Source organism: Taeniopygia guttata, chromosome 4A (assembly GCF_048771995.1).
Source record: "Taeniopygia guttata chromosome 4A, bTaeGut7.mat, whole genome shotgun sequence".
NCBI classification, from domain to species: domain Eukaryota; kingdom Metazoa; phylum Chordata; class Aves; order Passeriformes; family Estrildidae; genus Taeniopygia; species Taeniopygia guttata.
In genome coordinates this window covers 6,965,232-6,990,023 of record NC_133029.1, presented here as the reverse complement: position 1 = coordinate 6,990,023, position 24,792 = coordinate 6,965,232, and the positions used below count along the sequence as shown (strand labels likewise).

The 24,792-nt window shown below is 49.1% G+C and overlaps 1 protein-coding gene across 1 annotated transcript in view; it reads right to left on the bottom strand.

Annotated features, from left to right (window-relative positions):
• GPC4 (glypican 4) overlaps positions 1 to 21,548 on the bottom strand; it is a 65,920-nt gene extending 44,372 nt beyond the window's left edge. The window contains exon 1 of the mRNA XM_030272531.4: positions 21,173 to 21,548. Within this exon, the coding sequence (XP_030128391.1) occupies positions 21,173 to 21,533 (361 nt within the window). The 5' untranslated portion in view covers positions 21,534 to 21,548. The remainder of the gene's footprint in view (positions 1 to 21,172) is intronic.
• Positions 21,549 to 24,792: the final 3,244 nt, after the last annotated feature.

The following is a 24,792-nucleotide window of genomic DNA, read 5'->3' as shown; positions in this document are numbered from 1 at the left end:
TATGCTGCATGCTGGCACATGGTGCTAAACTGTGGTACTTCCATAACCCTACCAGTCAACTTTAGGAGCTGACTACATGGTGAAGATGTCTTCTAGCTTCAAAAATCCTGTGTGGTTGGAGAAAAAGGTTCAGGTTCAACCATAATGGTTGAATCCAGGACCAAGATCTTCTGTGACCCTGAAAGAGCTGGATCCCCATGCCTCGATGGAGAGTGGTGCTGGCTGTTGACCTTCATGGTGAGGACCTGAGTTAGGGCACATGGGATGTGCTCACTCTTCTGCTGCTTTTAAGGTGTGTGAGATCCCAACAGTTACTAACGTTTTGAGGAGGGAAGAAAGGAAAGCTGACTCTAGTTGCATGAGTCTTTAGAATGGGAATGGGAAATAATTCACGCTGGAAAATGGGGTATGTTATTTTGTGTCTGGTGATAGATGTAGGGAGGCTGCTGCACAGACAGCTTTCTCCTGGAAGTGTGTAGCTGAAGTAAGGGTTTGGGATGGTTGTAACACCATGCACTCAGGAGCACTGGGGGAGGTACAGCCCCAGATGTGCCAGCCTGGTTTGCCCTGCTCTGATCAGAGGGTGCCAGCACCTCTGCATCATTTGCAGGATGTGAGCATAGGATTCTAACTCCGCTGCCCTTCGTGGGTGTGTCACCACTGTTAGCAGGACCTCAATGCTGTTTTACATCCCTTCCTTCCTGGCACGCGACCATCTCCACAGGAGTATTCTCCCCAGTAAAATAAACACAAGGCCGACAGCAGCACAGCTTTAAAGCTAGCGGGGAACACTGACCACCCAGTGAAAAAGAAGAGCTCTGGTAAGAAGCATCAATTAAAAACTCAAGTTTGCTGTTTCTGCCAGGAAGAAAGCATATCTTGAAGCAGCGTGTGTGCATGACAGCCAAGAAGGAGGTGGCAGGGCTGGTTTGAGGGTGGCAGCGTACCCCAGAGACAGATATTTTTTCTCTCTTGAGGGAAAACCTATCTTCTCCATTTGCAAGAGTATTGCCTGCTTGGGGCTTTTGGAGTCAGGACTCAGGACTTGTGGTAATTGGAAGTATAAACAAAAAGAAGACAAAGTTTAACAGTTCAGGTGTGGCAAAGTCCAGCTGTAATCTAACAGTTGGGAAATCAGGCACCTCCACTGTCTCTGCACACCCCCAATGTCACCAAAGGCGCCTCTGTACAGGACAGGAAACGGACCTTTGGACTGCTTCAGTCAGGAACAGCTAAAACACAAGGCCCAAGGAAGAACGAGTTTGTTTGGGCAACTTGTCCATCCACACCTGCTGAGAATCACAGACCCCTGGTGCCCCAGACCCTGTCCAGCAGACCCCATTATGATCCTCTCCCTTAACACAAGGCAAATAAACAGGGGTTTGCCCAGAGGGTCCTACAGCCTTGAAGGGCATCATCTCTCCATCCTCTGGCTGGGACGCATGCAAACTTCACTTTCTTCCATGCAGGGACAGATCTTCCCCAAAGCATGGAATACAATATGAATAACTCTTTTTGGTCTGGCTGCCCTCTAGTACCACTTGATGATGGATGGCTGGCTCCAGACAGCATTTCACACACTGTGGCTTGCTAAGGACCAAGCCTGAGGGCTTTTGCTTCTTAAATCCCCCCTTATTCAAGCTCAGAGATACCCGTGGCCTTTCTGCAAGACCTGATAAGCAGCCTGACCTAGGAGGGGAGGCAGGGTCCTCTAAACACCTCCCAGCATTCATGCCATTGCTCAAAACCAACTCGTTGGCAGCAAGGTCCTTCAGCCCCAGGAGGACACTCGGGGGACATCAGCTCCCTGCACACACCCAGAGCCAGCAAGAACAGAGCGAGGCACGGCCAGAACCAGCCTTTCTGAGGATGCTTCCCACCAACTGCAGAAATATTTCCTCCAAAGCCTTTAAGGGAGAACTCAACTCCTTTATTTTCAGTTCCAATCCACTTACTTTCCATTTCTCCATGCAGCAACTACACCAACCAAAACCCACCTGAGCCCTCCTAACCACGAGCCTTTCCCCCCTCCCCTCGCAGAACAGAGCTGCTCCCCGGCACGGCCACATCCTGCCGCCCCTCACAGGACAATTAGCCTTAATCCTCGTTAGTTCTGTACGTTTCCTTTAAATCCTGTTACCGCATTCCTCCGTGCACTGGAGCGCGGCCCAGCCGGCCTGCTCGGCCTCCTCCGCGGCGGGGCCTGACCCCGCGGTGCCTCCCGGCTCCTGCCCCGCGGCCCGGGCCGCGCTGCTCCCGGGCTAATCTATCTTCACCGATTAGTTCTTAATCAGGAAGGCAGACGGGAACAAAGGGTGCGGATGAAAAGAGAAGCGGGGAGGGCGGGGGTTTAAATAGGAGGAAAAAAAAAAACCCAAAGATTTTCTTCAAGGGAAGGTTCCCCCTTTGCTGCTCTCCAAACCTGGTCCAAAAGCGGTGTTTGAAGTCTAGCTACTTTCATATTTATAACGTTTGAGTCACTCCAGAAAACGTACGCCAAAGCAGACCGAGTTGGACTACTAGAGTCATTTATTTTGGAAGTTTATCCAAGCTTTGGTTAAAGATAAGCAAGGTGCCGGGATGTGAAAGAACATCAGAGCCAGGCTACCAGAGCAGTGGGGAGCTTCCATCCCCTTTGATAGCACCAAGGCATGAGATGGTATCACTACAGCCCAAAATGTACTTATTCCTTCCTGGAGAGGCATGGAAGGCCTGGGAAGTCCTTGGGAGGCATTCCTGCCATGCTAATGTTATGCAAAGATTCAGCTTAGAAATCTCAGGCACAATCAAGGCATTTAGACCTGACTCATTAATGGCCAACAGTTAATAGGCTGGAGCTGTAATTCCTCTGTCTGGGGACTTGAGGGTGTTTAAGCCAAATCCATAAAATATATACATAAATTACAGCTGCACTGCTGATCTCTTACTGAAGATAGGAAGTACCTCTCTATCCAAAACACTCTGAAAAACAAAGTAAATCCAAACTTTTTCAGGTCTCCACTGATTTCCAAAGCCAGTAAGTGCATCAGTCTTCCTAAGCCTGTTTCCTAAACCTGGGAAAAAACCTGGGAAATCAACAGCACATCTTAGCACTAAGTACATGCCCAAGGAAAACTCTCCATGAAACAAAAATTTAATAGAATGTAATTGCCTTAAAAGCAGCACCTGAATGTCACAATTACGAATCTGTATTTGGAGCTTGCAACCCTCCTTTCAATTCAAAGTTTAAGGCAACACCAACACACCAAAAACAAGGGTCTTTCTTGTGAAAAACCGATCTGCAAACACATGGTCAACATATTGCCAAATTGGAGAGACACCTCAAAAGAGTGACAATGCGAACTTTTGGGACTTCAAATAAACAAATTTGACTAATCAATCTGGAAAGTCTGTTTTCTATTTGTGGCTTTGGGTTTGGTGTTTTATGTTTCTTTCTTTGTCTTAGCTGTTTGTTTGCTTTCAATTACACAGGCCCCTCCTTATCCTAACCTCTGAATCTCCCTGTGCCGTGCCGGCCGGGAGGCAAGCAGCAAGGCACCACAGAATATCAAATCGTGGAATATCAAATGTGAGCTAAAGGATGAGCCAGAAGAGGATCCTTCTTCAAAGGCTGGTGGTTTTGCTCTCAAATCAGCTTTTTTTTTTTTTTTTTTGGTGTATCCCCTCCTCGACAAAGGTATGGCACCAGTAGTTTGGAGACTGTTCCTCTGCAGTGGGGACTATTTGCTGTTTCACAGGTCATCAAGAGGTAGCAAGCAAAGTTTACCAGATGTGGCTTTTATCACCTCAAGTGGAACTATTTTCTTTATGGGAACTCTGGTTTTTAAGGTTTTATCAGATCACTGCGATTAGAAAAGCCTCACTTACATGCTCAAAAGCTCCTATAAAACCTGTAGTTCAAGGTTTATTTGGTCTAGGTGGTTTTCAACTTGGAGGAATGACTTGCAGACACAAGTAATTTGTCCTATAAGCTTTGACTGACCAGTTGCAAAGTACTGCGCCTGCCTCCTAAGCAAAATTCCATCAACTCACTGACCAAGAGATGTTCTTTTAAGAATATTTTAAAAAAAGAGAGAAAAGAAGGGGGGAAAAAGGGCTTGCAGCAAAAAGGAAGTTTCAATTACTTTGTGAAATCAAGCAGAAAAATTAAGATCCAAGCAAACTTTATTAGCTCTGACAAGCAAATGCCAATGCCTTTGTTTCCTATGTGCGCAAAACTTTTACTAAGGAGGGGTGTGTGTGGTTTTGATTTTTCTTCTTTTTAAGCCACAGAAATATGCTTATTTTTTTTTAACAACATGCTTTGCTACAACTGCATTTCGTAACTATATTTGAATGAGAGAACTGGCACAGAGCTATCACAAAGCAGCTGATCCTTCTCTACACATCCACCAACATTTCCATGTGTCAATAGTACTCTACAATCACATTTATCTATGTAAAAACCCACATTAATAAGCCCTTCTCCTGCCTGCAGGGCATGCCAAGCAGAGTAATAGTGCAGATAATATAAGACCTTAGAGCAGGTTAAAAGACTCCAGAAAGAAAATAGACAAAAGGCCAGATTTTTCGAATTAATTTTGCATCCACACATTTTTCAAGGCAGTTTGGCTCCGATTAAGTATTTTACATTCAGTTTGTAGTCTGCAGTCTGGGGGCGACTGGAGGGGTCTGTGGGAGCACAGCAGTAGTCTGAAAGTTGCAATATGGGGAGCTGTGGCCCCCTGAAAACCAAGTCCTAGGCTCACAAACGAAGTTTGAGAGAGCTGTGCTGCCCACTGCCCCACTCGGGCCCTGCACTGCTCCTGCTGAACAAACCATCTCCTCTGCCAAAACCCCCCACTGGCTCCCAGCCCCCGAGGCTGGGTGGGCTGTGAGTTGGTGGAGCAGTTATTTCCACCGCCTCAAGGACCAGAAAGTCTCATTTGCTTAGAAAATAAAATTCAGTCCAAGAGCAGGTCCTGGGCAGACATAAATGAGACTTCAGTTCTAAGTGGAAAGTTTTCCACAAGACATTTTCATAGCAACACAGAGACTGTTTTGGCACCAGAGGGAAGGCAGAGCACTTGTGCTGCTCCACAATTCCAGCTCACTGGTTTTCTCCCCAGTTTAGCTCAGCAAAGGATGACCTTCTCAGCCCAGACATGAGCAACGTCCCTTCCACAATGAGCAGTTTGGGGCCAAATATTCCAGCTGAGCATCTCCACTGCAGAGCAGCTTTCCGGGAGTCTGAAAGAACCACTGCCATCATGCCAGAAATGCCTCTCCGGAGCATCACAGCCACAACTCAATTTTGAGGAACCCACGCTACATCTCAGGACACAGCTGCACACTATGAACATCCAGTAAAGCAGCAAGCTTCTGGAATGCTACATTTTCCAGCCTTGCCCACAAAGGCCTTTCTTGCTTCATCAATGACCCCAGGGATTGCTGTCAACCCCTTGATCCAGGCAGCCTTCCTGGGAAGAAAGGTGATGCTGCTCTGCCCCAGGTCTTCACTCTGCTCATGACTGTACGAACAGCTGGACCAGAAAGAGCCACCAATTAAAAGGGGTTTCAGAAATAATTAGCTCACATCAATCTGATGCAAAGCAGGGTTGGGGAAGCAAGCCTGGATGAAGGGCTCTGGAGGGAATAGCCAGCAGAACTTGATCTTGCAGCAGCTCTTCCACTGAAGATGCAGGACCAAGGCACAGATCTGTGCTTCCCAGCTCATCCTCTCCCTCAGTCAGAGCTCCCAGGGGCTAACTGGGACATGCAATAGGTTCTCTGTGGCTATCAGACTATCTTGGCTTTCCAGGCCATCAGAAGAAAGGCATGAAAAATTAATGAGCAATCTGTGTACCTGATATTGTATCACAAACAAAAAAGAATTTTAAAAATTATACACTTCTGTCTAGAGCAGGACACCAAAATTTAATAGGACTTTCCAACTTAAAGGTTAAAAAACTCACACCACGTGTTACTGCAAAAGGCAGGAAAGAACACGTAGCTCAAAGGGGATGCCAGCACTAAAAACAAGGAGGTGGGTCAGGTTTAAATCTAAACAGGTCCACCGCACATCCATCCTAGGGCCACTGTTTATAATCAGAGAAAGGCAACTTTATACACAAAGATCACACACTAGTGGTTCCTGGCTGTTCCCAGGGAAAAAAAGCTGCTTTTCAGCTGAACTTTCCGAGAACTGTTCATGTAAATAAGACAAACCTCCAGAAACGCACATGGTCAAGGCTGAAGCAACACATGGAGAAAGGCAAATAAGCAGCACAACAGGAGGCAGGGGACATCCAGTGCCAAAAAACCAAGGTGCAACTTGCCCAGGACCTTTGAAACTCCCTAAAACTGGGCGACCATACAGAAGGAGGGTGTCAGTGAAAATCGCTCCTTCAGCTACACAGCTCCAGGTTCAATCCCGCTGAAAGAATAAAAAGAGATGGTACCTGGAGAGGCAAGAGGCACCAACTCCAAGCACAGGGCAGCACATTTGCCCAGAGATCCCAATAGTGGGGTCACTGCCTCCTCACCCAGGGAGCAGCAGCACTGGGACAGGAGCACAGCCTGTGCTCCAGCGATGTTCAGAACCGTCTCCTACATCTCCCACCTCCCTGCTTTATCTCCCCTTGGACAAAACACCTCAGAGCTAAGACCACAGCTGAGTTTGTAAATAAGATTTTCGGACCTGCAAAACGTGCTTTTAAGCCCTTGCCTGCTACTCCCACCAAGTGTTAGTTTTCCAACAGCCAGGTATCCGTTGCAGAAGCCACCCAGCTCACACAAGCACTGCACTGTGTTCTGCTAGCACAACACCACCTACGTCCAAAAACCCATCCCGCCGCTGAAACAGACTCCCAATGTATTCCCAGGTCTGGAACCACCAGCCTGCCAGTGTTTGTGGAAAAGGCGATGCTGAGTAGTTTAACCTACCCCAGACAAGGCGAGAAGGGGAGTGGAAGAGAAGGGAGAAAGGATTAAGATAAGGATATCACAAAATTAAGAATTCCTCCTTCTCCCCCTCTCCAGAATGCCCTATCTTGCCCGCTCTCCTTGGTGCAGCTGTGAACACCAGCCTTATCTGCCACCAGCTTCACACAGGCACTCCTCCTCACCACAGCACAGATAAATCCCAACATCTCTGCAACAATTCCCAAGCCAGTTTCTGTGCTGCCACGTTTGTTTGAGCAAATCCCTCCCAGGAGGGAGAGCAGCGTCTCAGATGACAACAGGAGAATGCAAGAGGCCACTTCAACCTTTGAAAATTAAAGCTTTTCGAGTTCCCCACCCTCCTCCCAAACACATTTCACAGTGTAAGCATGTGCCTTCTCTTTGCCGCTCCACGTGGGAACACAGCACAGGGTCACATTTTCTTAGGTATTTTGGAAAAGGCAAGTTTGGGAGACACCTCAGCCCTGGTGTTGCACAGACTGTTCACCTGCAGACCCCAGCTTTGACCCCCTCTCTTGAACAGCAGCTGGGCTTGTGCAAACAGTTTTGGTGGGATGGCAAAACAACAGACTGGGCTGACAGCACCCAACTGCACCAGGAGACAATTGCACCGAGGTTTTGCTGGCAGGCAGTGAAGGGCTTTATTTTGTCTCCTTAAGCACAGCCCAGAGCAACCCGGGGGGAGCAGGGAGTGCAAACAGGACTTTTGCCATCCACCTCCCAGGTGGGACCATTGACATCCACCAGCAGGAAGGTAAACAGCCTGTGAGCCCCAGGGAGGGGATGGCTGATTAGACGGATGGGATGGATTTAACAGTTGTGTTAGTCTTTCTGAAGCAGGAAGAGGAGCTCCCCTCCCTCCCCACAGCCACTGCTGTGTCCTGGCACCCTCCACCAGCAGAAATACTCTATGAAATAAAGTTTGCAGCTAAAAAAAGCCTGGAGGAGCAATGGGCAGCCCCAGCAATGGGGAGGCACTGAGCAAGCCGCCAGCTACACGGGGAGATCCTGGCAGGGCTGAGACAAGGCTTTGGCAGGAGGGCTGCCCTCTGTGGCAAATCCACATGGACTGGGTGTCTCCAGTGGATGACACTGTGCTGTGACCAGAGCAGCTTCCTGCTGAGGGGATGGAACTGTTCTGGAGATGCACCCAGACAAAACAGGCCAAGCCACCCAGACAAGGGCCTGCAGCAAAGCTCTGATGGCCATGCTGCTTCAATGTGCCTGGGGCTCAGCCAAGGAGATAAATGCAGGGAGCAGAAAGGACACAGAGGGCAGAAAACCAGGAGCCAGCGACTATCCCATGAGAGACCAAGTGCTGGCCACCACCCCATCAGTGTTTCTGTCCAAAAGCCAAGACTTACTTTCCTTTCTAAATGCTACCCCTCCTGCTTAAAATAGAAAATAAAAGACAATAAAAATAAAGCTCCCTGTCCTTACACCACCAAAGGAAGAGGCAGGAATGGGAGAAGTGAAGCCCTCCAGCCTGGACACCCTTGGAGAAAAGTCCAAGCTAACAATTAAGCCTTGAAGCTTCACTTGAGCCCCCAGTAAGAAGAAGATTTCCAAGACTGCTTAGGGACAGCTCCCCTCCTGCTCTTGTGCTATTTTCAAACAATGACATTTCTTCCCAAAACAAAGTGTTTTGCAATCCTTGAGCAATTCTTTCCTTTTCCAATAAAAAGTGAAATTCTCTTCATTCTCAGCCAGTTGAGACTCTCAACCACAGGCACAACCACCAGCTCCAAATCCATCCACCCTGCAGATGGCCACGTCAGAGCCTTCAGCCCAGGCTCCTGCACTGTGCTGGCTCCAGGCAGGTCTTGCTGCACCACTGCTCACAGAAGACTGGGAAAGGTTAAATTTTAACTTGGAACTCCTTCCCTAAACTGCCTGACTTGTCTTCTGAACCTCCCTCCTGTAATTGAGGGATTTCATTTAATCTATTTAACTTCCAAGTGTGCTCCTTCTGCCATTACTTGTTTCCCCAAAAAGAAATTGCTTAATGTCTTGCAATATTAATATACATATATAACTGAAAATCCATGGAGCTGAATATGACCTATTTCTCATAGCAATGTAAGTATTTCCAGGTCCTAGAAAAGGCACAGTAAAACTAGCTCTACAGCAAAATGAAACTGAAGCCAATAAAGAGATTTGCTTTGGAAGAAATTAACATGAATCAAATCCAAGGAAGCGGATTTCATGGCACAATCTGCCTATGTTAACTGCCCAGTAGTCTCCCAAACTGCCAGTCCAAAGGCAACACACAGTAAAATTTACATTCTGTGGTCACTCAGACAGACATCTGGTGCAAAGGCTTGCACTTTAAAATAAAAACCCATTGAAAGCACTTCTTAAAGAGCTTTGCAGTTTAAAAACAACACCTAGGAACTATGTGGGACTGGGCAATTTAATCCCAAAAGAAACATGGGCCACTGCCAGTGCTCATCCCTGGATCCAGCTGGGAGAACACAAGGGGTTAAACATGTGGTGGGCTCTTGCAGCAGGAGCATGAAGGGCCTATTTAAAAAGAAGAACCAGAAATAAGGAATTTTGCCAGTTTTTACCCCTGATAAATCCACATTCCAGTCTGTCAGCTATCTTGTTATCCCCAGAGCTGCTGAAGTGTCTTTGGCTGTAACTATGCATGACTCCAGCTTTGAGTAATGGAAATAAAGTATGTGCATTGCGACTGCAGTGTTCCTTTCCCAACCCCAGAAAAAGAAAGGCAGAGCAGGAGGAGATCCTAGAGAAGCTCAGGAATTTTGTACAGAGAAGTTGGAAAGCTGTTCACACCCTACATCAACTGCCCACTGCACCAAATCCTGGCAAGAGATGCCTACAGCTTGTAAAGGAAATGCCAAGTTTTAGCCTAACGCAGCAGCTCTTATTGTCTGCAATAACAAACAAATAAATACTCTTCCAGATTCACAAGTCCAGTTTAGCTAGCAATTCAGAGTCAGCAAACATTTGGAAGCAGTATTGTAAAATTAAACAAAGCTATCATTTACAGGAAACCCTGCCTCGAGTACAAATTATAGAGTTGTTAAGTTTATCTGGGAATGCCTTGCCCCTGAGTGCTGTATAATTATTCCTAAATCTTTCAGGAAAGAATGCAAATATTTTCAAGCCGTAATTCATTGACCAGGAGGAAGTCTCATTTAACCTTTTGTGCATATTTTGATACCTAGAAATTAACCCCTGCTTTCCACAACTGTTTTTCAGGATCCTACTGAGCCAGTTGGGCAGCAAGTGGACCCACTGCCCTTGGTTTGGCAAGGCTGGACAGGAGCACCAGGCTAGCCTGGCACCCTTGCCCACTCCCAGACCGCTTCAGCAGCAGCTTCAGGGCTGGTTTGGAGCAGCACCGTGCCAGCCAGGCTGCTCCCCTCACAGAACTCTGCCCATAAGGAAGGCTGCTGAAAAGACTGGCTGTTCTCACAGGAGTTACAGCAAGAAGAGGTATAAAGGAGCCTTTAGTAATGCAGAGGGCTGAGTTATGTGGAGCTTTCACTAGCGAGGCGCCTGCACCAGGATCCTCTTGGTGGGCTGGATTCAGCAGGGCTGAGCAGCCCTGAGCCCCATCTCTTCCAGCCTCCTTTACCCACCAAGCCACAGCTCTTCAACCAGCCCCAATTAACTCATGTTGATTAGCAGAAACCACATGGCCAAAAGCAGTCACACCTTTCCCAGCCCCCCATAAAAGTGTTTTGTTTTGCAAAAGCAAAGAAGGTCAACTCATCCTCTGCTCAGGACCCTCCAGCAGTCCATATCTTCATCTACTCATGGCAACAAATTGAGACATATTTCTAAAGAAACAGTCACCTGCACGAAGGGGAGAGGGGATGCATCCCCAGGACATCTGCAAAGCCACACTCAGAGACCCCACACTCCCCATGGCACCCCTGGGTGTGCGCCCACTGCTCTTTGGGGACCCATTCTGCTCCAGCCCAGTGCTGTGCCAGGGTCAGCCACATCCTCCAGCTCCGAGACCCTCATGCACCCACTACTACGCTACAAAGGGAAAAAACCCACCCAACCAAACAGCAGCCAGCCTTACCTTTTCAAAGGCAGCACTCACGCTGTTGTGTTTTCCTCCAAGTGACATTATTAATTTACAAGAGCTCAGCAGAGGGTGTTATCCCCCGGTGCTCACAGCAGCTCCTGGGCACAGCAGCTGGGTGCTGCAGGAGGCAGGGACCCGCAGCCTGGGAGCATCGACACCGCTCAGTTACTCAGACATGGAACGCAAACAAGGTTAGGCTGCAGCAGCTGCAGACCAACAATATCCATGGTGCACATCCACTGTCACACATCAGTGCTTCTGATATGGTGGAGGGAGACACAAGGACCTGGCTTCTTCCTCTGTGGTGGAAGCAGGTCACTGTGTTCCCTCCCTCGCAAACAGGTAAGCCCAGGAGTTTTCAGTACGAAGATGAGAGAACCTCACGCAAAATGGATTTATACCCAACTCCGCTGAGATGCCAGGATGCTCCAAACCACTGTGATGATGCTCCAAACCACCACCTGGGTCCCAGCAGTACAAAACCCCTTCACCTTCTCTCCAGTGAGCAGTTGTGAGCTTTCTTCCATGCCTGGAGCCCGGGAAAGGAGGTCAGGCCAGGCACAGAGCCCTTGCATTCCCTCCTCATCCCACTGCCATGCTCAGGGAGCAGGGAGGCAGAAGCATGTAAAACCAAACCAGCAAGTGATTGCACTGGAAAAAAGCAATCTCATTATGAGAGCTAATGAAAGCGAACCACAATTATTATGTAAACAGTGCTGAATCATTAGCAGACGCTATTAAAGCCATTTTTCCCCCCACCGAGAAGAAAAGGAGAAGAAAAGCGTATTGCCCTATGGCACCCTCAGTTCTATCTCTAAACGGAGCCAAAACTCAGGAGGAAGCCTGTTTGTTTTCCTGCAGTCCACACTAAACCAGCAGCACCACTCTGACCCCTGATCAGCATGCTGGGTGCTTGCCAGCTGCTCCCAGTGCCTCTGCCCAGGCAAAGGGACACGGGCACTACTGCCTCAGTGCCTTGGCTCACCAGGCATCCTGTGCTCCCCCAGGACTGCTGGCCACCACGCTTTTGAAACACTGAGCTTGGCAGGTACACAAAAAAAATCCAGCCCACACTATTCAGAGCAAAGGCAAAGCCTGCCTGGGTGCCCATACGCAGCTGGCAAGGGATTGATTTTCCATCAGGCTTGTAACTGTGCCTGTTTCTTTGATCACATAAATGCTCTGTCCCTCCCATGGGAATGGGCCAAGGAAAGTCAAGGAAGGTGCAGGAGGTTATTTATCCCCCTTATTGCATGGCTCTCCCTATCACAAACTTCTTTCCAACAGCAGCACTCACCACAACTGGGCGAAGCTGCTTCCTCTTTAATCTTCCATGGGGCAAAGTTACCTTTAAAACAAACAAGCCCACTCCCTTACACAGAGGACACTGCCAGCCAGTTGGCTATAAAGACACTCAAACAAGATCCTCATGTTTGTAGGAGAAGCAAAAAACTGCATTTCAGCCCAGTAAAAATCCTGGCTCCGTCTTTATGTTTCAAGAATGCTGAATCAAAACAGGCTCAACTCTTTTTAAAGAGGAGAGTACAAAGAAGCAAAAAGTTTGTATTAAAACCCATGTAATCTTTTTTAAACACCACTATTAGAACCTGTAGTACCAGCCAAGAGTGATTTATCACCCCCTGTCATCACAGCCTGCAACACAGAGCTTTTTATACCAAACTGTCAATGCTACAAAGCTAAAGCCCCAGCTCATAATTTCTTAAAGCTGGCCCTCTGCTGCCAGCAAATCCCCTAAACCCTGGAATTCGGGGGTCCAGAGCACTGCTGCTCCTCCATCAGTGCCATGCAGAGCGATGTGACCCAACACAGAGCATCCAGCACAGGTTCTGCACTGTGCTTCCAAGCAGGAGGATCTTAGAAGTCAGTGTAGGTAAACAAATTACCCAGGGTTATTTCAGCTTCTTTCAAAAGGAAAATCAACGGGCCATAAAGGCTTTAACTGCATTTTCCGATGCACGAAGGGACGTACCTTGAGGTGCCTGGTTTTCACAAGGCAAGCGGTCAGAGCTCTCTGAAAACCAGACACCCTGACATTTGGGGTTTTCCTGTGAAGCTGTTACTCTAACACACCCCAAATCACCAGTAATTTCTAGAATAGCAATACAAACCACAAGAGGTTAAACTGACTGCACATTACTTAAACTAACCTAAGGGTGACCCCTGGAAAGGAACAGCTATTGGATGTTGTGGTTCTGTAGAAACTCAATTACCAAAGCCAATTTCCTATGAGCATTTTTAAAAAAGGAAAAAGAAGGAAAAAAAAAAAAAAAGGCAGCAACAATGCTGACAATGTGTAAGGCCACATATTTTCACCTCCTGAAAGCTGCAGCCTCGCCTGTATAAGAACTGCTCCTATTCCCACAAAAATGTTCAAACATATTTTAAACATTTCATCATTGTTTGCTCCCATCTGAATTTGCTTAAAATCCAGACAATTCTCAGCTTCTAAATTGGAAACATTAAGAGAAATACTCCAAAATCCTTTGCTCAGGGTAGCCCCTCTCCACCATCCACATACGTACCTTTCCAACACCAAAGCCTGTGGAGAGAGAAGTGCCTCCCAGGGAACTCCCACAAATCCAAGGCCATCAGCCACTGCTTGTGTAAGCCACAGAAAATGCATGTAGAAAGACAGGAAACGAACAGATTTTATTGCTCTGCTTAGAACACGGACAACAAAAAAAGTATTTCTAAGAGTGTTTTCAGGGAGGTGGGGAACCTAGCAATGCATTACACTGGGAAAGAGGTTACTATAGTTCTAATTTCACATTAAAATCAACACTGAGTAGCACTTAAATAAGATTGATCCCATCAGCTGGTATCCTCACACACACTTTTTAAGCACCATCTCCATCCTTTCCAGCACTTTGCCAGCGAGGTGATGCTCTGCTGCATCACCCCATCCCACCTCCCTCCTCTCCCAGGACCCACGGAGACAGGAGAGGTGACCGACTGCAAGGCATGAACTAGCAGGGAAGATGATTGTGCCAACCATGGCCATTCTCAAACAGAAAACACCAGCCTAAGAAAACTACCACAGCAACATCCTCACGGGGCAAAGCCTGCCAACAACCCACACAGCTGCCACCAGCTCTGCACACATAAAGCCTCCCAACACTTTCTCACCAGGTTCCCTCTTCCCAACATGCTATTTTTATCTGAGCACCTTTCCCGGACCAGAAAGATGTAAACAAGAAGAAAATTCTCTGGCACAAACATGGTGCTTCAGCCACAGCCCCTGCAGACTGCACATATTCTGCACAGGCAAAGAAAAACACAAAAATCTCTCCTAGAAAAGCAAAATAGTTTAATGAAACACTTCTTTAACAAGCCAGGAAGCAGGTAAGACGGGCTACAACAAAGTAATAATCTCTTTTAATTAAAACACTTGGCAATTAAAAAAAAGAATACACACAAGCAGCTTTCTTCCCGAGATGCACAAATCCCAGAGAAGAGCACAAACTGCACCTTTCAGGGCACTAGAGGGGTTTGCCATGGGGCATCTTGGAGCACACAAGGTAATTTAGGGAACAAGAGGGAAACTTACTCGGTCCTTGCATTGCTTAGCAATGGGAGAAGGAAGTTATCTTCATAATCTCAAAAGAAAGAGAAAGCAGGAGGAATGTGAGGAATGCAAGGAGGTTATTGCCCGGGAGACTGGGACTGGCAGCTCACTCTCAGCCCGGCCTCCGGCAAGGAGGAGACACATCCTGACCTCTCTGGCTAACAAGAATGTCCTTCCCCCACCAGGAAAAAAAAAAAAAAAAAAAAAAAAAAAAAAAAAAAAAAAAAAAAAGGCAAAAAGCAGAACAAAAGCAAGTAACAAAGAATTCTGAATTTTGCAGCAGACTGAATAATCCTTGAATAATCCTGATGCCCGATCCTGGTGCTGCCCATACCTGCATGAGATGTCAGGGACTGAGCCTGTGCAACTCAACACACATGCACATCCACAGAAGTCCACGGTGTGTCCATGGGAATGGCTATGTGTGAAGGGGACAGGATGAGAACCACACATCTGACACCTCTTGAGAAGCACTGGCAGTCCTTCCCATCCATGCAGGTTCCAGAGCTGGCAACCCATTGCACAGAACCAGGACAGTGGGGTATGCACAAGCCACCATCCAGCACCAAGAGCAGGCTAAGACCACAGACGTCACCACCTCAAGGAACTGGGACCTCTCCAGCCTCCTGACAGGTCTCAGCCCTACTGGGCAGCTGCTACCTGCACCTCCTAGACAGAAAATGCTCATCTGGAACCTTCTCCCATCAGAACCATCTCACACACACAGCAGTGATGCTTCATCCTGAACTTCCTTGGCTCCACAGGTACCAAGGAAATACCATGGCACAGGGGAGATGCTGGGACCCAAAACAGCACCTTGCTGTCGTGTTGGCCTCGCTCTGCTGCTGTTTCAGCATGAATAAAAAGCCTGTTGACATACGAAAGCCACAGAAAATCTCTCTGAAACTACAAAACAGTACTGGAAACATTGTGCAGAAGGCCTGAGCTGCACAGTGTACACACGCCTATTCAGCCTCTTAAAAAACAGCTACACGTCTAAGGAAACATCTGATAATTAAAGCAATTTTAACAATAGATAATAATTTGACTATGAATTGTATGGAATTTAATGACTGCTTATTCTGGCAGAAAAAACAGAACTTTCTATGAAGTGTCTGCCAAGGAAAACGATACTCCCACTCAGCCCGGACCAGTGCAAGCAGTCGCTGCTAACCACATGCTTGGCGCTGCCGGCTGCTAGGACACGGAGCGCCGCTGCAGCCGAACAAAACCCGGCGCTGCACATTTGCGGAGAGAAGCAGCGAGGCCGGCGGCGGGGCCGGGCCTCAGGCGGGCCTCAGGCGGGAGCCGCCGCCGGGCCTCGCCGGGAGCCGCCGCCGGGCCTCGCCGGGAGCCGCCGCCGGGCCTCACCGGGAGCCGGGGCCGGGCCTCACCGGGAGCCGCCGCCGGGCCTCACCGGGAGCCGGGGCCGGGCCTCACCGGGAGCCGGGGCCGGGCCTCACCGGGAGCCGCCGCCAGCTCCCGCCGGCAGCGCCCGGCCCGCTCCGCTCCGCTCCGCCGCGGCCTGAGGGCAGCTCCGCCAGCTCCCCCCCCCTCCCGCGCTTCCCAGTTGCTAAAGGACATTAGGAGCAGCTAAAAATACTTCCAAGCAATTCTCTCATTTATTTTTCCGTGCCAGCACTTGTGCTGGCCGCGGGGATGTTCTCCAGTGGTCACTTCCCCACCCACGCGTGGCCAGGCAATCAGTCCATTAAGCAGAACACCCCCTGCCCGCCAAGGAGCACTGCCTTCGCTGGATGGAAATCATGGCAATAGGTACAGCTGGTGGCCAGGTCACGGCACACCTTCCAGCAGACCTCAAGGATGGCCAGGTGTTATCTGGTACTTCTCATAACACAGCAAGTCCAGAGCTGCCTCCTGCAAACCCACTGTGGGGAGTACCGCCGGCCTGGAGGGGATCCAGACAGCCCTTCTCAGAGGCCACATGGAAGAGCAGCATGTGAACAACTAAAGAGGCATTTGCTGAACTTGACATGTAAAACAATGGGCTGGTTTTGGCTGGCGTAGAGTTAATTTTCTTCACAGTGGTTAGTATGGGACTATGTTCTGGATTTGTGCTGAGCATAAGGCTGATAATACAGAATTTATTTTTTTTTACTGCTGAGCAGGGCTTACACGCAACCAAAGTATTTTCTGCTTCTTGTACTGATATGCTGATGAGGAAGTTGGAGGAAGAGACACAACTGGGACAGGTGACCCCAACCGACTGAAGAGAGATTCCAGACAATATGATGTCGTAGACAGTATATAAAGTGGGGGGAAGAAGGAGGAAGGGCAGGACATTTGGAGTGATGGTTTCTCTTCCCAAGTCACTGTTACATGTGATGAGGCCCTTCTTTCCTGGGATGGCTGGAACACCTGCCTGCCCAAGAAAACACTGAATTCCTCACTTTGCTTGCTTGCTCAGCTTTTGCTTTCCCTTTTGAACTGTCTTTTTATCAACCCACAAGTTTCCCACCTTTTACCCTTTTGCTCCTCTCTCTAATCCTTTTGGGAGGGAAGTGAACGAGTACCTGTGTGAGGTTCGGTTGCTGGCTGGGGTTAAACCCCAACAGACAGCAATGCAAACAAAGCAGCCTTCCTGACTGACCAAGGACAGAGCACCTACTGACAGCCACAAATACACTGGGGACAAGTGAGCAGCAGCACATGAGGGCACACCCACCCACAGTTATTTTGGGCAAAGTCCCAGAAGTCCAAAAATCAAGGGTCAACCGATTTCCTCTGCCATGGAGAAAGAATTGCTCTCACAAATAAATGCAGCTGTTCAATTAATTTGGTTTAAATAGAGATTAATTACACTGAACACTTCACTAAGACTAAACAGAGTGCTGCTTGCATCCAGCTCCCTGCAAAGGCAGGCTCCAGGTTCACTCTGTGCTCTCCCCCACTGCCAAGAGAGCATTGCCAGTGAGAGCAGGGATGACACGGCTGAAGGAATTTTGCCAGTTAATTGACTACACTTTCCAACAACAGGCAAGATGGTTTTGTTTTTGGTTTTTTTTTTTCTTCTTTTCAATCCAGGAAAAGAAACATCTAATTCTTCCAATTAACAGGAAAAGGGAAGGAATTTCCGTCTGTTTAACACCTGAGGGCAAGAAGCAGCCTTTTGAAAGAAAGGTTGGGTGGGGGTTTTGTTTTTTAAATCACAACCACCTACTGTGGGTCTCCAGATGCCACCTCACCAGCTCACTTTGCATTTCATTCTGCAGCCCCACCAGACCAACCAGGGTAAGCAGCCCCTTCAGATGGTCACTCTGGGGAGTTTTGACCCATCAGGACAGCTCAGAGACACAGGGAATCCATAAGGAACAACACATTCTGGGTAGAGTTTGAACAACATCAGTGGCTTCAAGATCCAGAACTTCCCAAGATGTGACCCGTCCTTGGGAAGCTGTCAAAGTCATCTTAAAAGCAGTTAGAGGCTGGTGCTCTGCCCACACCACCGACTATCTACATGCTATCAGGAGTCGGGTTTCACAAACCAACTATGTAGACATCAGGTCTACGAAAGCATTGACCTCTCCAGCAACAGCAAGATTGAATCTCAGCACTGCCAGGAGCTTTGCCATACACTCATCACAGGGCTGGAGGGGCAGCAGCCACTGAGGAACACTCAGGTACAAAGCAGCACTGAAGGGCCATGGATTATGAAAAGCTTCCATGCAGATTTATAGCAGCACTCTGTGTTTATACCTCTAACACCAGAGACATAAAAGGAAACAAGTTCTCTATGTCCCACACCACAAATAACCCATTTTACACCTCTTATCAAGCAAGCAGTGAGCTGACCAGCTGTGTGCTTCCTTCAGAAATGCCTAGGTACTTCAGCAAGATATAACCTGCTATTTATGCATACTCTAATTAGGTCCTAAACCTCATCTAAATAAATATTAAAGTGAACTCCTGGGTAATTATGGTGAAGGAGAAGCCTTTTAATGGCACTGAAATAGCAATGATATAGATAAAACGCCTGCTGGAATGGGCATTTCTTTGAAAGAAAAAATTTTGCATATCTACTGCTTCGGAAGAAAATAAATGTGGCCAAAAAATCCATGTGAGATGCTATAAAACCCCAAATGACTCCCATGCCTTTCCAGTGAGGATGAGTTTCACTTGCTGTCACATAGCCCAGTGCAGGGACACAGCTGCTTCACTTTACAATTCAAGGCCAACATTTTGTAGGCTCAGTAATCACTGACAGCAAAGAAATCACTACACTTACAGAACAAATTTGCCACAGCATTTAGGACACCTTTTCACAAAGATGCTAGGAAGTTTCTGTCTGCACTGTGATCTAAAGCAACTTGCTAAGAGAATGTGAGAAAAAAGCATAATCTGTCAAATCAGTACAAAAATCTAACAAGGAAGTTGATGCACTTCAGACACGAACAACCATGTGTCCACACGAGATTCCATTCAGCCCACTGAAGCCTCCCCAAGCTGTCCTCTGCCAGTTTAGTGAGCAGAGAGGTGCCACCACCAGAAATCACCAGTTTCCACCATCATCCCAAAGGGATACTTGTCCAAGCACATGGCTCATTCCCTCACACACATTTATCTTGTTCCCACTGATAGCCAGGCGCCCAGGTAACGGCCTTTCCAAACCACTTACTCTCCTGATGGAAAACACACCACTTATCACCTGAAACACCATCTGAAATCAAAGCTTTGGCAAGTGACTCTTTTCTGGAGACACAATACACACCACAGACCTCTTACCCTGGTGCCAGACCTCAGCCTCCAGCATTATCACCTGGCCCATGGGACTCCAGTGCCCTGTGCTGATCCCACAGGTGAAGTTCTCCACGCTGGTAAAGTTCAACACCAGCAGTGGGACCGGTGGTTACATCTGTGTACACCAGCTGAGCAGCAAGAGGGGAGATCCGGAGCCTCTACACACAACCCGCACCAAAACCACATTAATTTGCAGGGGCAATGTGAAACTGCAGCAGGTGTAGCACCCCACTCCAGGTTTAATTTTAAATTTAGTCACACTTGAGGTACACCACACTTTAAAGCTGTACACAGCACACCTCCTTTAAAGACTTCCACCACCCTCTCTGAAATATCCCTCACAGCAGGATTACATTTAAAACACAACTTTGCAAGACCTGTTGCTTTCCAAGCAAGGCCAGATACAGACTCCCTGAGCCCCTGGAAGAGCAACATAACCCAGGTAATACTTTCAGCATTTCATTACAGAAAGCCCTTCTTTTGTCAAATAATCTTACCTTGCTCATCACTTTTCTCAAACAGACAACAGCTTTAGAGCTTCAAATGGAAGCCCTGTCAGCATGATCTACTCCTGACATTCTCCAAGGCTCACCAAGTCATCTTAAACAACAATACATAAAATAAGGACTAGGTCAAACCTTCCTAATGCTGGACTTAAGGGGAAGTCTGCTCACGTTCCGATCCTACACTGATGAGGGCTGGACTCAAATGCAAGACTGTTTATTAGAGACCATTTTACAAAGCAGGCAGAGTGAAGGGGCGAGAGTATTTTAACTGCAAGCAGTCAGACGTTTCTCATTAAAATATTTCTTGGAGAAGTAAACGGGCCTGCAATTTTATTCAAACAGATGTAGGCTAAATGCATATCATTAGTCTGACAATACAAAAGCACAAGCAACTGAAATGATTTTAATTTTGTCAGTGAAAAGGATAATGTATGCATATCTGGAGGGCACACCAATGGTAAAGATTACCCCCAGCTTCTATCTGAGCCGTCTAAAGGTATTTACTTGGGGTCTGTCTGTGTTGTGACAGTGTCCCAGACCGAAATGAATGCCTCCAACACTCCACATTTTTGAGCCATTCAGTCATGCATTTTTGTTATTGTTGAAAGTAGTGCGAAATTGCAGTGCATGAGCTGGAGTCCTTGGTGGTCTCCGAGGATTCCAGCTAAAAAGGCACTTCCTTTGTTCCGCGGAGAATGCGGTCCAGTAGGTCATTCAGAAGGGGAAATAAAAGCAGCGGCCCTGGGAGGGAGATGAAGGATGAAACAAAAAGAATAAAATGTTTTGGGTGTGAGCACATTAGCTACCATTTCCTACTGCTGCCGGCTGCGAGCACTCCTGTCCCCGGGATGCGCAAGTACCTCGGGACGAAGGTTGAGGGAAAGAAGAAAGAAAGAAAAAGAAAGGGAGGGGGGAGAAAAAAAAAAAAAAGAGAAAAAAAAGAAAAGAGCCGTGTCTCAGTCCCTCCGCCAGCAGCCGCCGGGCACCGGGGCGGGACGGGCCGCCCGCTCCCCGCCGGGGCGAACGGCGGCCCAAGGGCAGGAGCGCCCGCGCCGCCGAGCCGGGAGCGGGGCCGGCAACAGGCGCGGTCCCGCCCGGCCCGGCACGGCACGGCACGGCACGGGGGGCGGGCACCGCGCCGGGACCCTCCGCGCGGGACGGGCGCCGAGCTCCGCGGAGCCGAACCGAACCGAGCCGGGCAGCGCACCCCGAGCCGAGCCCCGGTCCCGCTCGGGGGGAGCCGGGCGCGCACCCCGCGCTCCGCGGCCGGGCCGGGCGCGCACAAAGGCGGCAGCGGCGATCGCGACTCACCGCTGATCTCGTGGCTGGGCGCCTCGCTCTGGCTGAAGCCCTTGGCGGCGTAGAGCCTCCGCACTTCGGAGCAACTTTTGGCGCGGGGCTCGGCGGCCAGCAGCAGCGGCAGGCTGAGGGCGGCCAGCGCGCACAGGAGGGGCGGCAGGCAGCCGCGCCGCCGCGGCATGGTGCGGGCGGGCAGGGGCCGCCGGGGCCGGGCGAGCGCGACCCGAGGCTGGAGCCGGCGCTCCGCCGAGCCTGCCCCGCCGCGCCCCGCAGCAGCCGCGCCCGCTGCCCTGCGCCCCGCTCCGCTGCGGCTCCGCTCCGCTGGCCCGGCGTGCGGCGGCGCTCCGCGAACTTGGCCCGGCAGGAAGCACATGGGGTGGTGGTGGAGGAGGAGGAGGAGGTGGAGGGAGGCGGGGAGGGCGGCAGCCAAGCAGGATCGCGCAGGGCCGGGACAAGCCTCTGCAGCCCCCGGGAAAATCAGGAGCCGGGATCCGCCCGCCCAGCGAGGCGGAGCGGAGCCCGGGGCTGCCCGCCCGGCCGGCCCGTGTGGGCGCTCCCTCCCGCGGAGAGCCCCGGCAGCCGCGCTCGGCCCGAGGGGCTCCCACCCCGCCACCCGGGCCAGCTCCGGAGTGCCCCGCGAGGGAAAGAGGGATTCCCCGGAAGGGCTGGGACGGCTGGCTCTGCTGTGCCTCCTGAACCGGAGCTGTAGATGGTTCAGCTCAGCCCCAGGTTTAATAGGTTCACTAGGCTGATGAATTTTGACATCGCTGTGACAGGTCTGAACTATGTGCATGAAAGACTTGTCAAAACCGACATTTTTCCACCAATCTTCTGTTTCCAAGAGTTTAGCAGGGCAAAGGCCTCAGGAACATTGACATCAAGGTGCTCCAGTCACTCCCTCATATCCCAGCCCAAGCACAAAGACACATGCACAGATGTAAAGAAGCCCTGCTGAACCCTTGGACCAGAGTCCAACAGTTGCTCCTTGCTTCAGTTTACTGAAAAATCACAGATATGGTATTGCAAGAATGACAGGCACTGTCATAATTTCACAGGGCTGCAATGTCACTTAAAGGGTCTGCTCAACCCTTGCTGCCTGTCATGGTGAGGTCTCCTTGTCCTTGTCCCCTGGGTGCAGGTGCTGCATGGGGAGCTCTGTCCTGCTGCAGTGTCCATGAGTCTGTGCTCAGTGCTGTGTCTCAGCACAGATCTGTTTGCCCCAGGACAGTGTAATGGCCTGGTGATAACATCATTGAAGAAAAATAAATGTGCAGCAATTTACAATACAATGCTCCGCCATGAGCTTAATTTCTCTCATTGCCACAGAGGAGAAGGAAAGGCTGAAACAACAGCAAAGGAAGCCGCCAGCTTCACCCCCTTGCTCCCAAGCTTTTGCTACCAAGAGTCCAGGTGGATCAGGAGGAAAAGCTCTTCTTTATTTCCCCTGTGTGACCACAGCACAGCCATGCTGTCCTGCCAGGCACTTCTCCTAGGAACAAGATGCTCATCTAGCTCTGAGCTTTCCAGCGGCGACGCTGGCAGCTCACCACAGCCTTGGGGCAGCACAGGCTGCTGCAGTCACAAATCACACACCAAAAACAGGGGAAAACCACATTACTACAGCCCAGCCTGTGCCAGCCACAACGGAGAGACTCGTGCTGCAGCAGGACTTCCCTCTGCCTGGATGCAGGGAGCATCGCCTGGCTGCACAGAAAATGGGCCCCACCATCACCAGGACAAAAAATAAAAAATGGAATTTGCTTTATCATGGTTTTAAAAGTCTCTACCAGCCATCCTGATGGAAAGGAGTGTAGGGATCTCAGTCATCCTGCCATCCGCTGGGGCCACTCACACTAAGCTGGTGAGACAAGCCAGGCCAGAAGTTCTCATGAAGTTATAAAGTGTCCTGAGAAAGAATAATCCTCTAGGATCTGGCCCTGCAATGTATGACTGAGTTCTGGTTTTCAAAGCACTACCTCACCCTCCCAGCCTTTATTTGAAGAGACAATGTGAATTTTAAAGAGAACTCAGCAGGGAGCACTGCATTTTTTATTCCAAAGTGAGAGAGAAAACGAGAGTGAGAAAGTCTGTGGGGTTAGAGACAGCTTGCCATTTGTTGTTTCTCATAATCCCATACCTCGGTGGGATTTAAGAAACCTCCTGAAAAACACGGAGGGTTTTGTCAAATACTTGCTCAAGTAGTTAAATCAAAGGCTGAAGCAAAACAATGGAACTGCCTGAAAATTTTCATGAAAAACTTTTTCTTTTTTTTTTCCTTTTCTTTTTTTTTTTTTTTTTTTTTTTTTAAGGAATGGAAAAAGTAGCCTCTCTCAAAAGAGAATTTTTTTCCTGAGTTTTTTGCTTTCTCCAGCATTTTTGCACATCTGGCAGACCCTCCCCAGCCCCCTCACCCCAAACTGCTCAAGCAATTTCCCTTTCCCAGGAGAAAAAAATCGAGAAAAGCAGAGGAAAAAACTTGTGTTTTAGTTTTAAAAAGACAGAAAACTTCTGACTTTGCATGTCCCCCAAAACTCTTTTCTCTCCATATCTATTCCTGTCCCCAGACTGTGTTTATTTTCCAGCCCTCTCTCAAAGCCTGCTGTGGTGACACAGGATGCTCCTCCATCCTGGGTTCATGTCCCCATCTCCCCTACCTGGCAGAGAGTGCTGCCTGCTAAACTTTCCAAGCTGTTTCGTCTCTAGCTGCTCACACTCAGCTGTGAGCCTCCTCTCCTGTTTGGGGGGATCCCAAGGTGTCCCTCTCACCAGCGTGGGCACCCCAGACTGGGCAGAGCCAGCTGCAGCCAGGACCTGCTGGCACAGCCATGGCACAGGAGACAGTGACAAGGTGACATCAGCCCCATTGTGTCTGCGTGGAGCCTCTTCCAGCGAGTGCCACGGACCTTGCACGGCTTGACACTTCAGATTTCCATCATCTCACTCAGTCAGAAGGTTGCAGCCCTGCCAGCTTTTCATTGAGAAGGGCAGGGAAGGAGAAGCTAGAGAAGATGCTTCTCCACAGCTTCTTTTCACCTTCCTCCTGTCCAGCTCAGACCTCCAGCCACACTGCTCCTGCTCAAGCCTTCATCCACTCAGCAAAGTTACATTGGTTTCATTAAAACCACTTTGAATCCACTCTAAAGGAATCAGCACAAACCCTCCATGGGGGTGTGGTTAAACCATGATAAATCTTATTGGTATCAGCTGAGCCCACTGGCTTACACTAAAAGTTGGTACAAATAATTGCCAGCTGCACAGGATTCCCAACTTCAGTTGCAACTTCAAGTTGGCAGGAGTGGAGCAGTTCTCTAGCACTGGCAAATCTTTGTAGCAGAGAGGAACACCAAGCCTAGCTGCAGCACCAATTACATTCAAAAATCCCTCTGGAGTTATATGAAGGCTTAAACTTTTGGTCTGATTTAATTCTGGTCCTGGTCATAGGTCTGCCACAACCCTGCAGTGTTTCCAGTCTTTTGTCAGGGAATTTACTGGGGGGTTGTACTCAAATTAAGATTTCAGATGTAGCTGTTTAGGAAAACCTGGCTGAATGCTATCCTTGGCCTGGCTGTCATTAAGGATGATTAAATCCTACACTCTGGTAGGAAAGTCTGGGCCATAAGGAGGTCAGAAAG